General features: G+C 36.6%; 1 protein-coding gene across 3 annotated transcripts in view; it reads right to left on the bottom strand.

The window, feature by feature from the left end:
- Positions 1-103: 103 nt before the first annotated feature.
- The window catches only part of TBC1D12 (TBC1 domain family member 12), a 36278-nt gene continuing 17560 nt past the window's right edge, over positions 104-18821 (bottom strand). Inside the window, exons 3-14 of one of the 3 annotated variants that reach the window (XM_015288861.4) lie at positions 17787-17843; positions 12811-12926; positions 10804-10886; positions 9280-9397; positions 8837-8943; positions 8278-8358; positions 7664-7758; positions 6853-6924; positions 4950-5078; positions 4530-4639; positions 2698-2956; positions 104-1790 (exon numbers count right to left, since the gene is read on the bottom strand). In XM_015288861.4, coding sequence (XP_015144347.3) covers positions 1722-1790; positions 2698-2956; positions 4530-4639; positions 4950-5078; positions 6853-6924; positions 7664-7758; positions 8278-8358; positions 8837-8943; positions 9280-9397; positions 10804-10886; positions 12811-12926; positions 17787-17843 — 1296 coding nt within the window. In that variant the 3' untranslated portion in view covers positions 104-1721. The remainder of the gene's footprint in view (positions 1791-2697; positions 2957-4529; positions 4640-4949; positions 5079-6852; positions 6925-7663; positions 7759-8277; positions 8359-8836; positions 8944-9279; positions 9398-10803; positions 10887-12810; positions 12927-17786; positions 17844-18821) is intronic. The other 2 variants (XM_040703076.2, XM_015288862.4) reach the window with 2 other exon arrangements.

The following is an 18821-nucleotide window of genomic DNA, read 5'->3' as shown; positions in this document are numbered from 1 at the left end:
GCGGCGTTAGGGCTGCGTGCTGCACCCTCACCGCGCGCAGCCACCAAGCGAGGGAGGGGGGCGGTTTGCTTTGTAACAAAAATATACTCGGGAAAGACTAGACTGCATTTCTGCTGTAAGTTTTATTTACACAGGAATTGTTACTAGTGGTCTTAAAGGAAGGCTTCGTCGTTCTATTTACAGTTATATACAGATTTATACTTGAAAAGTAAGAAAACTGTACAAGATAACGCAAAAATATAAGACAAATTGGATCCAATTTAAGTAGTGAATACATAAGTTAAGAAAAAGTCTGACATTTAGATTTCAAATTGTAATGTTATGAATAGTATATATGTAGTTTTAAACCAGATAGCAACGTAATTACACCACACTAAATCTTCACCCCAATTATGTAGACTCCGCTTTAAACACCAGACAACCGAGAGCCTCCCGCACTTAAAAGTACATAATAATGGTAGTTTGGACTTGATTTCCACAGAGGGACCAGTTACAAAAACCCACATGTAAGGAATTTATTTACAGTAAATATTAGCAAAAAATGGACCAAAGAGTGCAAGTGCTCCTCACCTGCAGTGCTATCCATTTTAGGTTTCCAACCCCCACAAACATGAAGTTGTTGTACAGTATCTTCGAGAATAGAAAGCATTGAAAACAGCCACTGTGACACATACAGCATGACCTCATTTCTCACAGCTAAATGATGTTAAAGAATTAAGAATCTCTAAACCATATGCTTTTCAGCTTTCAGTATTGCACACTAATAAGAGAGTTTCAAGAAATACTCTGTTTGTACTATCCTGAAGTGTCTCCATGACTCTCAAGTGTTAAAAACCAACACAGATTCTGCAGATAGTTTGTCAGTTTGTAGTGTTTGCCATCACATACTAGTGTATCTTAGCTAACAATGGCTCAACAAGATAAAACTTCTGGTGGCAAAACCCTTTCACAGAATACCCACCCCATTTTCAAGAAGCTGCACAACCAGTACGCCAAAACAAATGCTTAACACCACTCACTTTGAAAGCCGTACATCTGAAAATAATAGCCCTGGTCTTACCACTGTTTAAAGTTCGCGTGATTTTTGCTCTAACAGGTTTGGGCACAATACTTCTACGGTTCCTGAGTTAATTACGTTTGCCCAGACTGAAGAATGAAGCTGCAACTTAAAAAAAAAAAAGTAAATAAGACAATACCCCTTCTCAAAATCATAACCATCTTCCGCATAAACATACCAAACAACCTTATTTGGTCCTCAATACTTTTAAACGGTTCGTTTTGGAGGTAATATTTGTACCAAAGCATTTGGTTTGGATAGCAGTTTTGGAGCTTTTCAGATTCAGCATTTCCCTCATCCCCCAAAAAAGTGCCTTTGTGGTATTTGTAAAAAAAAGTTATGCCTCAAAAATTTTTTTGAAGTACCAACAGAAGTTACTAGAAATGTTTATTGCATTGAGCTGATTCTTTTAAAGTATTAAATATGAACTCCCCTACTTCTCAGTTTCAGAGGTTTTAGTATTCTGCGTGAAAACAAATCTTCCCATCAAAAAAGCTAATACTGGCAAAAGGGCGAAGATTTCATCAGTTCGTTATACCACTGAGAGCTGTATCATTTTTCTCTCACTTTTCACAATTTTCTATAGTGATATAGAAGTGATGTGAGAAGTCCTTCGTCATCAAGTGGTTTTCCACATTTTCAATTGACCTCAACATTACAATGATTAGCTTTTCAGTGCTGGGCTATGGTTCTTGTCCCCTTCTTTGTTGTCCTTCATAAGTGAGGCAAACACCTGGAAACACAGATTTAATAAATATAGAAAAGTTAGTCCTACAAAAAAGTTAACCACAATGATATTAGCGTGGAAATATCTTTCTAAAATGAGACACCAGAAAGGAAGAGTCAATTACTTCTAAATGCTTACAAAACCTAAAACGTTTTTTCCACCATTTTAGGAAAAACTCATTAAAATGATTGGGAAAAGCCAATCTCATGGATATGGGAAGATACAACAAGGTAAACAATTCCCAACTCCTCTTTTATGTTCCAGCTATTCCTTACATCTCAGTTGGCATTAGGAGTTGAGCCAAGAACACAAGCCACTTTTTCTGCCAAACCTGACTACTTCACCCTTGTACTTAGCTGAAGGTTTCAGCAGCAGCAACTCCAATTATTTGTCACACTGGTATTTTCCATCAGAACTAGGAGGAATTCCCATACGGGGAACAGAAGGTGAAGAATTATTTTAAAGGCCCCACCACAAAGCTGTCTGAAGAGATTTTCTTCTTCCCTTTTTATTCAGTTGGGTCTTATTACAATTCCCTTTAGACTATATTGAGTCAGTTTCAAATAGAATTTGGTTTACATGTTCATCTTCACCTACAGTATAGCATTTTGTACTAAAAACTAGGGTTATTTAACAACTACGTTATTGCTCCCCAAATTAATATGCAGTGCTGAATTTGTATTCCAAGAGGAGGGAAAAAAGTAGCCATCTCAATGACAAGAATTGAGATTCTGTTTGAATACACAACCAAGATGCATCTCCCATCAGCGACAAGTCTAAAAACAAAATGTCACATGAACAGTATTACCTATTGCTTAGAAGTCAGACGTGTAGCATAGTTACTAAAAGAAGTGCCCCATGTATGTATGTGCAGACATGAGCATGTTTTCATATGTATATACATCCAACTCACCTGTGCCCATTTTTTGTTACTATTCTGCATCTGAATAGCTGCAATACAACTAAAAAGTTTCTCTGATGTAATATCTTCTGGAAGTTTTGTTAGAAACTGTGCTATATGAATAAAGTCCATCTGTAGGAGAATATCTTCATATAACCGAAGGATTCCTAACCCTGTCCTAAACAAAAATTCTTCCCCATCTCTACAGAAAACATCCCAGACACGACAGGCCAGATCAAGTGGCAATGACTTGCTGTAGAGTGTAAAAATCCTGCAATTGAGAAAAAAGGCAGAGTTATAACTTAAGCTATTTCAGAAACATTAAAGAAACATTAAACAACCTCCTTTAAATCTCAGTGAAATTAGCTAAGAGAGCAGATACTTATTTTCAAGCATTCTTATTTGTCTGTATTTCACATACACAAAAGTTACAATGTTTTCAATTCAGAACTGCTATTCTGAAACCAATCTCTTTCCATGCTACAGGAAATCCTCTATTTGAAAGCCACCTCCTTTAGGAAGCTATAGCTAGAGAAGTTACAAACATCTTTACACTCAAACGGATGTCGTATACAAATTTGAACTTAAGCTACAAAGCTCAAAAGCATAGAACTTAACCCTTCCCATTATTTAAACAATGCAGTCTAACAGCTCTGTTCATCATTGATTTTAAACTAAATCTAAAGCTGTAAATACCTCAGTAGAATGCTACATCCCCCTACTACAAATATAGTTATTGAATTTTCAGTGCAATATATTTCGAATTTATAATCATGTTAAAAATCACAAAAATCTAGTCAGTGTTTTGCTATTCAAAGACCAAGTCTAATTGTGTTTGATATTAAGAAGTCTATTTTAAGAAAGCATACATAATACACAGGCAGAAAATCCAGTCTGCTCTAGGCAGCATATTGTAAAACCTCACTCAAATTTGTAGTGCTTCCTTTGATATAAAGCACAGTATTTTGTTTTGCCATTATTTATAGTGGAAAGTGGCTCAGGAATCATGGAACACTCCTTACCAACAGCTATCACAACTGCTCCTACTCTCCATTCATAAGAGGGGCTCTTAATGTCTCAAGGCCATCTTTGAAACACATGCAGGAATAAGAGTCTTCATGTCTCACAAATTATCTGAAGCGGAGTATTCTAGGACTTAGTACAGCATCACTACTTGCATAACACATCTGTATAAACTCTGGGCTGCACAACACTCCTATCTCAGTGCTGTTATTGTATAATCTGAGCTCCTGCTAAGACTTCCCACATACTGCAAAGCTGCATCCTACAGCAGATGACAGCAGAAGTTCTTCGTTCCCAAGTACTTGGATGACATGCCGTTTTTGTATTATTTAATTCTATCTAATTCAATTAACGCTATTAGAAAATTCTAAGCCACATAATAATGATATATGAACAGACACTTTACAGAACTTTGGAAGAGACATTCAATATTTGGCAGCACTACACACACTTGAAAGATACCTGCACTATTGGCTTCTATTACTGACAAAATAGTTCAGTACTTCCGAATATTCATTACTTCAAAATGCTTGTTGTTTTCCCAAGTTTACCCTTTCCTGTACTACATGCCATATTTCACCCACCCTTTACTTTCAAGAATATATTCCTATTCTCGTACTTTCTTCAGCAGATGATTTTGTTCATTTTATCAAGTCACTTACAATCAGTCATAAACAAATACAATGCAGTAGCCTCCTCTCCCCTACTTACGTTATGCGTAAGTGACTCACATCCAACAGGTGAATAAAAGCCCAAACTATAGCAAAATATAAAGTGTTCCAGCACTTTAACATTAGGTTTGCTCTGTTCTCTGAACTCACCAGTCTATCAAATATATGTCTGGAGTGAGACTGTATGATTTGAAATGAAGAAACAATTTGGGAAGATTTTCTTCAAAGAATACTTCAAAGGCTGCAAAGTATTTCAGCATCTGCAGAAACAGTAAAGCACTTCATAAGCAGTCATTAAAAGAAAGCTGGGTCATAAAATAAATCCCACCAAGACTTGAGGATCTCAATATAGCACAATATGACTTCCTAGGACAGGGAAAACAAGTGATTCTAGAGGAAAAGTCAAAACAGGAGAACATGTTCTATGGATTAGTATCCGGTATTCTCAGTTTTGTAACAACAGGTTAGAGTTCTCCGTTATTCAAGAGGACAACAGGAATTCATCAACAAGCCAAATATGCTTCAAGTCAAAAGAATGCTAAGGTTCAAAACCAGAAAACTATTGCATACCATGCTGTGATCCACACGGAAAAAGGCCAGCTGGCATGGCTTGTTTAGAAGGTTAGCAAAGGCAATGAAAGCATCTGCCTCTTCCAGATTGAGAATGAGCACAGCAGCAATGAAGGACATCCCTTGTACCTTCAAGTGGGAAAAGCATCAGGCAAACATAGGTGAGTAAGCTCAGTATATCTTTGGAAATGCAAATATTGTACAGGCTGCTGTACATCAAACACCATTACACATAATTTCCAGGTGAACAAAAGCAACAAGGATAAATAACTTCTATACATGCAGCTAATTAGATTTCAACATGAATATTTCTTCAGATGCAGGTTTTAGATGCATGATAGAAGTTCCTTGACTTGTAATCATGAAACCTCCCAGAACCTGGAATGCAAGAAAATGAAAACCACACAGGCTGGAAACAAAATACAACTTGGCTTTAAGTTCATTGTTAAGCTGTGAGAAAAGCAGACATGAGGAAAAAAAATCTCACATATGGGACAGTTTAGACCCAGGCAGATACGCTGGAATTGAGACAAAATTCTGTTTTAGAACAGTCAATATGTATCTTCCCAGTTGCCAAACAGTATTTGTTCACATACATAAAATTACACTCAAGTGGTTAGCTATAAGTTTTTACATTTTTGTGATTACTTTCTTTTAAAAAAACACTTCAGTCTGCAATAAGTGGAGACTATCATTCATGTAGTTAAGTGATAATCTGAATATTCATTATACTAAAAATAGTTTTACCAATTTCAGTTGCAATTATGATAATTCTGCTGTTTCTAGGCATTTATGCTGCCTGCTCCTCATTTTAAAAAGACACTTAATATTTTAACCATCTAGGGAAGTAGTGATATGCATCAGAAACAGTCCAGCAGATTTTTTTGATACGAATGGGTGCAGAAATAAGACTAAACCTATTGTCATATTAACATTTAAAATGTGTGATCAGAAACATTCAGACTAGCTGCAGTTGTATTATCTTTTCCTAGGGAGAAAGCGAAGACCCATCCATGAAAAATTACTTCTTTGCCCTTTAAAACTCCACCCTGGAACAAGCAGTCTCAGAATCTGCAGAGTCTGTAATCTCACTTAAAGATTATGGTCTCCAAAAATGATTTCACAGATGACAGAATTAAAAACATTTAAACATGAAAAGCCAGCTAGATACTGATGCAGAGTAGTAAGCATATCTGACAGAGAGGAAAACACACCCTGGGCTAAATAACGTGCTGTTGCATAGATCAGTCTCAAGTTCTTCTGCTCAAAAGCAATTACAACTTGTGAAAAGCGTTCCTAGGATCCCTCCAAGGCAAAAAAATAAGAACAGCATTTGTTATTTAGCTGCCTTTGTAGGCTGATACTGTTCAGATTAATTATTTTACCATCATTATTTTTTACATATTTAAGTTATTGCTGCAAACAATCTTATCCTCACTAAACTCAGATGGAGCAATTAGCCTTTGACAGGACAACCGATGTGGAGTTGTTGGATTTTAAAGATGTGACCTACTAAATCATAGGGCATTACTATGGAAATAGCAGCAGTGGGAACAACACTGGGATAAGAACAGGCTGAGCGCTTCCTGGAAGGCTGCTGGTAGTTGGTTTTTTTTTTTTTTGTAGATGTCTGAGTTTGAGAGTTAGAATGCCTTGTGAACATACCAGCTTAAAAACAGTTCCTTGTGTGAACCAAACAGTATTCTCATCTGTCATATCAATACATTTTTAGCTATTTTATTAACCCTAAGAATTACCATCACTGTAACTACTATCAAATGAGTAAGTGCCAAGGTTTAAGTTGTTTTGAGGTTCTAGTAGCATAAAGTTTAGATAATCTACTTATCTAACAGGCAAATTTTTAAGCACATCTGCTAAGCTATAAACATTTCAGAATACTTACATATCCCACATCCGGTCTATAACATGTATATGCTCCTAAAACACTATGCAGGAGATCATGATAGGGACCACCCTAATTCAAGAGGAAAGAAGGGAAAAAGAGCTTTTCAAAACCAGTTTATAAACATAGGTAGGTATCCAGCCAGTATAGAAAGATACAAGCAAGTCTGTGATTTATTGTTTTGTTCACATGTAGAATAACACCAGTTTTTACCCTACGCATTTCCTTCTATGGTTTTGAGATGCTACGGGAAAAGTAGCAAACTGATAAGTCAATATCTATGTAACAGAAAGTGAGGACATCTGGTACACAAACAGGGTTGGCTTTTCCTTTTGAGACACTGGACATTTTAATTCTCAGTAACACAAGTTACTGTAATACAATAATGCAAATTATTTCATACATTCTTGCATGTATATTTCTGTATAAAAATTGTAAAAACCTGAAAATGTGCACTGAAATGCATCTGGATTTCTGTAGAAGCCATGAGAATATTCACAGATTGGCATACAAGTAATTTCATTAAACAGTAATAGGAACTGCATACAATTTTTCCAGGAGAAAAAGCCTTATTAATCCTTCACTTACAAGCACTTACAAAACCACTTTAACACAGTAAGCATCCTAGTTTAATCTAATCAGAAAGGGCACGACTCCTTGCTGTTGTATGTAGAAAAGGACCAAGTAATTTTACTTCTCTTGTTTTACACCAAAAGCTTCTGAAAACTTTTCCATACTTGCTAGCTAGGTTCCTCTTCTTGTTTAACTACTCAGATGTTTAAAGTTATAGGTAAAGTTACATAACTCTTACCTTCTGGAAAATATACAGGGATGGAAATGTGCGTGATATATCCAACTTAATTAGCTCCAGGCTGGCCTCACGATCAGCAACAGATGCACTAGCATCTGCAAGCAAAACCAAAAGTCATTGAAAGTGATAAAACAATTCTACAGGCTTCCGATTAAAACTGCCACATGCATAACGTCTTTATGATATAAGGGAAAAAAATGGTTTTTATTCTTTAAATATATATATAACACTAAGGGTAACAAAATGCACAGAGATTTCACTGAAGTTTTCAAAAATTGACTGGTTAGGAGCTGTAGAAGTTACATTCCTTCTGAGCCCTTGTTAGCTTTCATATGACTCAAGTTTTCTGTATCCCAGGGCTGGCATTCTTTAAATCACAGCAAAGGTGGCAGCATTCACTCAAGAACTTCCAGAAGAATTTCAACTGGGCCTTGAGTTCTCTTCCTTTTTATTTAATCTAAATTTTTAATGAATGCAGCCTGACACAAAAACAAGTAGGAAACGACCCAGAGTATTTTAACAAACATTCCTAATGCTGCAATTGCACACAAACTAGTGAAACTGTGTGTTTGTAAAAATAAATAGGAATCTGTTTAGCATTCAGAAGGTCTTACCTTCTACATCATTCTCAGAACTTGTTTCACTGAAGCTTTTCCATCGTTCCTTAGCTCTAGATAAGAAGATTTCATAGAGTTCTGCAAGTAAAAACAAAACGAGATAAGATAAGTCTCCATGCAGTGTATACTTGGCTTTGTTTTTCTTGCTTGCTTCTTAACATTGAGGGGTTGGGAGAGAGAGAGAGGTAGATCCCTATTGCACGGTTACAACCAGCCACTGGAATACCACCACACAGAGTTTATGCGTCTTTCTGTGGTGAATATTCAAATTACAGGAGGAAAATCATGTTTCAAACCATTCAGATTTTTACTTTGTGAATAGGTTGAAACACTTCCAGTTCACCAAAAACATTAGTTAGGAACTAAACAATTCTCCCTCAACTCTTTTATAAGACTAAAACATTTTAAAAAGTTTTGGACTCTATTTTCATAACTTACCAGGCTATGATTGCCTAATTGTAAAAAAATACACCTAGTTCTATGCAAAGAAATCTTAAATTTCCACTGAAAATAACCAACTGTATTTTGCACTAAAATGTAATATGTTAAGGCATACCAGGAGTGATATTTAACTCGTTCCCCACTGCTAGACTCCACACTTTCCCACGAACACTTGGTGGTAATCCCTGCCACCACAGCTCTCGAACTCTCCGGGTAGCACGCCTAGAACAGGGAGGCACGGAAGAAAAGCAGACCCATTACACATCTTGTTTTCTGAAATTACTGAGCAACTTCAAAGAAAAATAGCATGCTATTTCCCAAATCAAAATTCAATGATTGCTGCTTATGTCAAAGTTCCATTAAAAAAAAAAAGCAACACAACACTGAGCTCCCAAAAGCACATTTCATGTTGCTCCGTCATGACCTTGTACTAGAATAATGGCAACAGAAACTGGCTTCACAAAACAAATGGAAAGAAAAACAAGGTATGTTGGTCCTCTGTTTCCAGAGGAGGGAGAAGCTACACTCGCTGGATTTACAAAGCAAGACTTCACTTACATGCCTTCCCAGTTAGGTAGTATTTCATTGACCCAAATCACCATAGCACTAGCAATATTGTCTTCTTGCTTGAAACGCTCTCTCATTATTTTCTTCCTTTTATGTGCTTCTTTAATTTCTGTTAAAGAAAACATATTAAAAATTCTGTTATAAGTGATTAGGTAAGTAATTCAGTTGCTACCTAATTATGTGGATTGTAGATGAAAGATCAAAGGTAAATTACATTTGCTCATGAGCTAACCAATACTTTTCCTGATTATTGTAGGCAAGTTACAAATTATATAAAAAAGACATTACGAAAACAATGCAAGATGCAAACAAAATAGTTATTACATGTTCTACTCTGAAAAATAACAATAAAAAAGCAGTACAAAGTTTCATATCTGCTGTAGCTATTTCTATGCCAGATTTGCCGCTTTTACATTTTTCTTTAACAGTCAAATAAGTAAGTGTTGAGTTAAACCACTCTTCAAAGCCATTAAGCAGGAGTATTTTGTTAGAAATTGATCATTTGAAGATTCCTTCACGTTAAAATGTCTAGAAAGAACTGAGCTTTGCCATCACTAAAAAAAAATCACTGCGAAATGGCAAGACATTTTCTATTTCTGCATGCATTAGGCAAATCAAAAAAGAAAGCTTGCCATTCCTGGTAAACGTATATGGCTGAACAGCTTCATTAAGCTTTTAATGAAGCTTTGTGTGTAACAGCTGTTAATTTAATGAATACTAGGGCACACATACTAGAACATTACACATCACTGGCCCTTCAAAGCTCATACTTTACCAGATTTCACTCTTCTCCTGCAGTATTTACGTTGTCATATGCCTTGGATTTCTCAATACATCTTTCAGAGCAAGCTGCTACAGATCCATAGAGGCTCACAGTGAGTTCAGGAGCTTAAATCTGACTGACAACAGCCCAAGTAAAATATGCAGCATGAATTCTTAAAATAGCTTATTCCCTGAACGCTAGGCATGAGAATACAGAAGTCCTTTCAACAAACTATTCATAGATTGCCACAGTCCCAAATGAAAAAAATGTAATTTAAAAAGCAGATCTAATGGAAGTAGGAAGATTCACAGAAACAGCTGATTTGAAAAACAAGGTTTTCATCCGTCTTCACATTGACACTGATATCAAATGCCTGTAAAAAAAAAATCTTTAGGTGGTCGGCTTTATTCTACTTCAGTTCTCAGTAAGAAGTGTAGCAACACTGCTTGAAAAAGGAGTCCAAGTAAACAGAAAGTTTTCAGACAATCACATTATGCAAGCAGTTTAAAAAAAAATCAAATTTCCACTTAAAAATGAAAAAAAGTTAAACTGATTTTTGAATCTAGTTACATTCACTGTGCCGGAATAGGAAAAAAAGAGAATCGTGCTTGGTTTTTAAGTTATATGCACAAGCATATCAGAAAATAATCCTGAATATTAAACAAGGTTGTTCTTTACTGTACCTACTAGCCAGAAGATATTTTTGCTATACAGTTAAACAGAATTATAGTGATGATTAGCAGTTAACATACCTCGTTTTTTTGCCTCTGCCACCATTTCATCATATTCTTGTCGGTGACGTAAAGCTTCTTCCACTGATTTGGCAGGAAGATTTCTGAAAACAAGTTATTCCTGAATTCAATATGCACAAATAACATACTGAGCCATTTCAAAACACCTGTTTAATTTGCTTTCTCTCTAAAGTGAGCTTTGGAGTCGTCACACTATCAGTGCTTCAGTAACCACAGTGTAAGACTGCTATTTATTCAGAACTACCAGGTTTTTACTGCTTCTGCTGATTTGCTGTCCTACAGCTTCCTACAGGGCCAAGATCTCCACATTTCTAGCTCTTTTTCCTTTCAGCTGACAGCAGAAAAATAATCTACTTCTAGAAGAGCTTGTTCTTACTCATCTGTCACCAGTGTCTGAAGTTACTGTATTTGCTGAACATCTGAAATGATGTCCAAATGAAGTTTCCATGAAGCAATACAAAAATACTGATGTTCTTCATGCAGTTACTAATTCTAACAAATTTTTGCATGTGTGAATTTTAATCATTAAGCATAACCAGATCTATGATTTTGTTTGTTCAATAACAGGTAAAGATAGAATTACAAAAGAAAGGACAGAGCCCAATCACACCAGAGCTAAAATTAAGGATGCATGCTACAGAACTATCAATTAGACAGCTTCAATTTTTTTTCAGTTGCACTGTGATCCTGATTGCCAAATTCACACTTCCTTTTGACTACATAGACTAATTTCAAAAACAAAAACTGAACACAAGCTTTGGTCTCAGTTTCTTACCTAATCTTTATTTTGCTTTGTTTCAAAATAAAGAGAAGACATTTCTGTAATTTAACAGAGAAAAAAAGATTCTCTGATTTTTTTTTTTTTTACAAGTAGAACTGATCATTTTCTTAAATTTCAGAATTAACTGAGCGCAGAATTTATGTTCAAGGATGACATGACAACATGCTATACACTTGGAATAGCACTCAAATTTGAAATGACTAGAAAAGGCATTCTTATAGACATACTTCAGTTACTGTCTTTGTCTCCACCACAGGATAAAAGGAAATAACACATTTACAAAATCCTATACTAATCTGCACCTCTGTTCAAGGCATTTGTCAAGATATTTGTCTCAGCATTGAAGGAGCTTATATACCACTTGAGTGAATCTCCAAGGAAACACTTCTAATTGCCATTTCTTAATTGAAATTAACTGAAGCAAACGAGTGCCATCACAAGTTTTCCCAAGGTGTGATCTGAAAGCTTTGATTTATTTGCTTTCCTCACAGCATGTGTTCCTAGTCACCTTGTCCTCTTTCTTTCAGATTGCTGAAGGCAATATAGCTGAACGGATCGAACAATGTATTACTCATTTTTCATTACTGTTCCCATTTGTATTTAATGCAGTTTTTGTTGCATCTACAGCTTCCATTTTGTTGCCTTCAACTGTAGTTTTAAGTAGCCCAGAGAACATAACTCCTTATCTTGGTACCAATAAAGCAATTAACTATATTGGCCAAGTACCTTCATGTTAGAAATGTTTAACACTCCTTTTTTATTTCTTGTGTTTCAAAAGCAATTCTTTCTAACCCTGTTATTACTTACCCAATACTTCTTTCTTTTTTTTGATAAGTCACCTCCAAATTTGCTGAAGTGCTAACTGCCACTATTAAGTCTTCCCTACTGATCTAGGAAAGTAATTGTCCAGAAAGAGTGAAGGAGAAGGGAGTGCACACTAAGATGGCAGAGAAGAAATCCGTAAGTCTTCAGTAATTTTCCTGGTTAAGGGTGCCTACAACGCTGTCCCAGTACACAACAGATAATTTATCAGTGACCTCCATTACGTTAAGAAAATTTCTCATATAGTCTCATATACTCACAGGTTCTTTTGGAGATATTTGTTAGTTTATTATGTGGGATGGAATAAAACACATACTTTTGTGTAAGAATTACGCTTCTGATGAGATAAGTTTCACATCTGACAAATTCAGTCATCATCAGATCCACAGCAGAATTATACTTACGCTGGTCGATCCTCCAGAATCAAAGCAGTAGTTGAAAGTGGTTCAAATTCAATGTTTTTACGTCTTGCTGATGGAGGTGGAGGCTTATACATTCTTCCTGTCCGTGCTTCATATTCCTAAACATTATTGATAAAGATGAAATTTAAACTTTTCAGACTCCCTTCTAACCTAGTGAGCATAACACTTCCTAGTAATATTTACATATATGACACCAAATCACTTAAGACAGCAAGGAGCTAACATTACAAATTGCAATTACGTATACAAAGACAATGCAGCTTTCCAGAACTGCTAAACAAAAGTGACTGAGAAGGCAGTTTCTTTTGTCAACTTAATCTATAATCTACCCTAGTTCAGTGTTACTACAGAACATCCAGGGGTAAGTTATAGTTAGAAAAACCTACATAATCTTCCCATAATAGTTAGTGAACAAGTACATTTAAATAATCTGCAAAGCTGAGTAAAAACACACTAACCAACAATGGTTATTTCCTCTTGTTTCTAGCTCCTCTTAAGATGTGGTACTCTTCTTGTTTATGAAACCTTTACCAAGACCACTGAATCCGTTATCTAGAACCACCTATTCTGTACTCAGTTACAGTACAACAATATTTACATTGCGGTCTGTTTCACATCATTTATTTCCTCAGAAGTAAAAACATGCAATCTACTTCTAAAATTTAAGTCTTTAACACACAGAAGACTGAGGAGGAAAAAACCTATTCCTTTTTCCACAGAGCAACTCATGAAAACACAAATGAGGCAGTCTTTAGGAAAAAGGCTTGATAGAGCCAAATGAAAACCTCAGAAGTTACATATTCCCTCTTTTATAGCCCCTGTAAATACAGAAATACTGCCAAATTACTGAAGAACCAATTCTTATAGTTAAGTGAATATAAAAGTTTGTCTGTGAAAAGACTTTTAACTTCTTCCCAAACAAAGGCAGCTTGTGGACTCATATTCTTAGGCATGAAGGTTAGATAGTTAGGTTCACTACACATCTTCTGTGTGCTGGAATTCAAACAGAACGTTAGCGTATCTTTTAAAGAAAACAAATTCAAGGTTTTTTGGTAAAATACTTCCAAGTTAAGTCACCAAAAATAAAAATAGATTACTAGTTAGGTCATATACCTTCCCAGTCAAACATTCTTCTGTAAAAACTGCTCCTCTCACCTAATGCGTAGTTTCTTATACATATTTATTCTTCCAGGAACAAACAGAGGACTTTACGCGCTCAGTGTTCATTGACAGCATTAAACAAACATATCTGACAATTTTAAATGTAGCTTAAAACTCCGTACACAGTTGAAGTCCATAAAGATAAATGGGAAAATACCTCTTACAAAAGTGATAACACAGCTTCAGATTTCCAGAGAAGACAAAGTTGATTCACTTTATGGTGGCTTAAAATGTTCTGCCCATCAGCCTTCTGACCTTACCTATTTTAATGATCTCAGACAAGATTTCTGTTCTTCCACATTGGGCATAATCCAATGAAGTGGTCCAACAAGCATGATTTCGAGGAAGTCACGTAAAACTCCCCACAAGAGAAAGTCACCACAGAATCTCTGAAGATGGAAGGGACTGAGCCCAGCTCCCCACTCAAAGCAAGGCTGTGCAAGGCCTTGCCTAGCCAGGTTCTGAGCAGCCCCGAGAATGGAGGTCCTCAGGAGAGGGAGAGCACCCAGTATTCCCAGGCAGCTTCCCAGCCAAGTACTAGCCAGGCCCACCCTAAAGGCTCCAGAGATCAGAGGAGGCCCAGCTGTGCTCCCAGTGGTACAGCCACATGCAATAGGCTGTACAGATTTCCTACAACAAAATCCTCTCCTGAAGGGTAATTCCTAGGACAACTTTGATTGAAAACAATACGCATCCAATATCACTTGGCACATTCAAACAAATACCTTCGACAAGATTTAAATAACTGCTGTTAACTCTGTTGTAATTTACGCAAGCACGAGAAAAATCAGTAAGCTCAAAATTCATTGTGTGAATGAACATGCATATTTTAAGAGCCTAAAATTATTTAATTCTACCTCAAACCATATGACATCACAGGCACTCCTTCTACCTTGTATATGTCAGGCTATTGTAGCATATTCTTAATTGGGAATGATAGCAGCCCATGGTCAGCATCCAGCCTGCAGTACTGAAGAACTAGACCCAAACCGCTGAAGGACAGCAGTGTTCCCATCTCTCAAAGTCTTGACTGGATTTTACACTTTCCAGTACTTTATCACAGGAGTGACAAAATTAAGTTCACTGAGTGGTTGGAGATGTAGAAGTTGAGCTGGAATCAACTTTTTCTATTTTGCATGAGAATTAGGTATGGAGAAATAAAAGTCAAATAAGAAGCACCAGAAAGCCATAAGAAATGAAGTCATTCTCACCATCTTATTACAAGCTAGACATCTGAATGATGCTGGTGTCTCTGGCTGTCATATAGACTAGGAACTGACACACTTACCAAAACAAAAAAGTAAGAAACAGGTAAGAAAAGGCATAAAAATCTTCAAAGTGATTTCCACAAAAGGCAGAAGTCACTATCCAGCTGTGCTCCTGGAACTAAGGATGCTTTACAAACATTTGGTTTTTTGCAGCACGAAAACTCTAAGCATTACTAGAAAACAGCCACCAAAATAACTTCAAGCTCAAACTGTCAAGGTTGTACGTTTCCCTAGACAAAATAAACTCCAAATATCAGAACCTCCACATGGAAGATGCTTCTTGCTCAGGAAACATATCCACCAAGAAAGATTAGATCCGAGAATTTTCAGACATGCATGAAATTCATTAATTTGAGCAACTAAAGTACTCATTCATTTTTTGGAATGGGTCTCTCCTTGTGTTACTAGACTTAGAGATTCCAATAAGCATTTGATAAAGGATCTGAAATTCTCGGCACTGAATATAAAGCTAGAGCTGACACAGAATTTTACTTTAAAGGTAAAAATACAATTTAAAACACTTGACAAGGCAAGAACATAAGATGCTGGACATAGCCCACAGGATAGAACAGTTGACAGCTAAGATTCAAGAATTGCAAGATGTGTTTACAGGAGGAAAAATAACCATTTTGGAAGCGGTACATGTATCACAGCAGGGAATTTTGTTCCTAAAAATTCTTTATTGCAGCATATCTCAAAATAGATAAAAAAACAAATATCAGCTTTAATTGCAAGCAAAAAATAGTTCATAGAACCACAGGATGGCTGGGTTGGAAGGGACCTCAAAGCCCACGCAGTCCTAACCCGCTGCCATGGGCTGGGTGCCCTCCACCAGGTCAGGGTCCAGGGCCCCATCCAACACGGCCTTGAGCGCCTCCAGGGATGGGGCACCCACAGCTTTCTGGGCCGCAGTGCCAGTGCCTATCCTCTGAGTAAAAAATTCCCTTCCTAGTATCTAATCTAGATACCACTTATCTTTTACTTGTCTCCTTATCAATTCCAGAACTGCATCTTCTCATCTACTGTCATTCATAAAGCTGCAAACAAATTAAAAGCATGTTTTTCCTGAAAAACATTGTGACAACTCAGTAAGAGCACTTCGATATGTGGACAGACTAGAATTTCCAGTATTTATTCGTACAGAAATACAGACAAGCCTATTAACCTGAAGACAGGTAATAGGTAAATGGGGCAGCATAATAGAGCTGCCTTTGTGCTTATGATAAAGATATTCCAATTTGCAGCTTTTTTTATTCCCTTTTAAAATTGAGTCTCTTAGGAAGGCACCCTACATCACCTTGGAAAAACTGGTAACTAAGTTATTTAAGCAGAAATTCTGCTTAATTCTTAAGGACCACCTCTTGCACACCAAACTCCAAGTTGTATGTTGAAATTACTGAACCAGAATTGGCTATAAGTTGCTTAAAAACAAGATGGTGCTTATAGCAAGAACAGATATCACTGAAAGATTCTCAAGTCATGCTCCAGGTATTTTTTCAGAACTAAGAAAGCAGATGCTTTCAGACAGACAGAACAGTACATTTGTTTCTTACTTCCAGATTACAGGCAGGGAAGAATACCATGTCTCACATCATAGGAGAGAAGAACCAAATGGATGCTGAAAAGATTCTAGATCAACTTTCCAAAGTAACATCATCCATCTCCCATCTTTAACTTGCTTTATTTTTCCTCAAATGGATTTTTCACAAGTTGCATCAAGTTTCACCTCTTGTTGCTTACAAAAACACATGAAGCTATGGGCTTCTGGGCCCAATAAAGAAGAGATGAGAGAACCTGAACCATGTAACATGAACCACAGGCATTATATATCAGCGAGCAGTCACATTACTGCTCTATTTCACATACAGTAACAGATCCACAGAATGAAAAGCAAAGTTATGCTATTCCTGTTTACCATCAAGTATGGGATTACTGAAGAGTTCTCAAAGAGGCAGATGCATTGGACCAATTTCAGAAGCAAACCAGTCACAGCAAATGGAAGATATAACACCACATAACAAAAGAGTTTCAACAGCTGCACCTTTCTACAGTTCCAGTTTTATACAGGAAAGTATGATTAAAAGCATCTAAAATTCTGAAGTGCTACAGCTCATGTGCCTTAGAGTTGAGAAAAATAAGCTTAGAGGATATCAATTTGTCAAATTTATACAGTGTTCAAAAATAATGTTAACAGTTGTTAAAATGGCTTAATTTTTTTTAAGTATGGACGCACAAACATAGGTAATGCTAGAACTTGACAGTAATTTACTCTACCTTCTGCTATTCAAGAACATGCAGTATGTTAATAAACAATAATACTCTATCACTTGAAGTTGTTAGTGAGAATCATGTGTGAAAGTTTTGGTTTTTTTTTTTTTTTACTAATGGTATCTAATGAGTTGATGGTTAGTGCCATAAAATATTCATGCTACTGTGAAAATGTGATGTTTGTTCTATTTTTAATGAGTGCTACATAGTCCCATGCATGGCATTGAATACAACTAGAAAAAAACATATTAAATTCCATACCCCTGTGTTTAACAGACTGAGAGCAGATATTGACGCAAGACTGCCAGAACTGTCATCCTAATGAGAAAAACAGAAGCAAAGCCTTAGTGAATAAATGAAGGAAAAGACCATTATAATACAGCAACATGCAAGCTGAAGTTTAAATTCATACATCAAGTGCTTAACTTTAAAGAAATAGATGAAGCCATTCCTCCTCCTCCTCCAGCCCTCAAAAATACACCCAAACACACACAAAGACTACGCACTTGAGTAAGATGTGACGAAGTTCCCACTGGGTTACCTTTCATTTTAAGTAATGTTATGTAGTTTATTTCAACAGCACCTTTTCCCAAGAGGAGATCTGTTTCCAAAGCACTTTTCTCAAGTGAATAACAAAAGGTGTTGATGTAACATCCCTCCCTAGTCCACACCACCTGTAAGCGTTACACTTAGTTCAGCAGTACCCTCAGCAGCTACACTGCGACAAAGAAAAGAACAAATCACGGTCTAGAATCTGACATTCCAGAAACTGTTAGCTCAGAAGCTGCATCTTCATGATTCATTTTTCATTCCATTCATCTTACACTGCATTTTGCACCCAACTGAATGCCTTTAAGCCCCACCTTCCACCACTGTGATCTGAGAGAATTTCTACATTGAGAGCTCTGAAGTACATTACATTTCAACTTCACCAACAAGCTGTTGAGAATCTGGACATGATTGTAAGGCTCTAAACAGTCACTTGGGTTACAAGGGACAGATTTAAGATTATAAATAACAACGTGTAATCCTTTATACTGTATCTGAACAAGGTGATCAGGCAAAAGCATGTCGAGCTACAGGACACCCTATACCTACACAAGCAAAGCTCCACAGGCTTCCATTCTAGATTGAACCCAGCTATCTAATAGAAAAGTCCAAGCTTAAAAGGAGTGCCTGAACAGACAAAGCCATTGCTCACAAGCATTTTATTACAGTACCAGTAGAATGAGAGGAATCAAGCTCTTTATCACAATTTCAATGTTATTTCTGTCCTCTTCTTGCACCATGCATAGC

The sequence above is a fragment of the Gallus gallus genome, chromosome 6, assembly GCF_016699485.2.
Source record: "Gallus gallus isolate bGalGal1 chromosome 6, bGalGal1.mat.broiler.GRCg7b, whole genome shotgun sequence".
In the NCBI taxonomy this organism is placed as follows: domain Eukaryota; kingdom Metazoa; phylum Chordata; class Aves; order Galliformes; family Phasianidae; genus Gallus; species Gallus gallus.
Note: the sequence above shows the minus strand (reverse complement) of the source record. Positions and strands in the feature narration are given on the sequence as shown.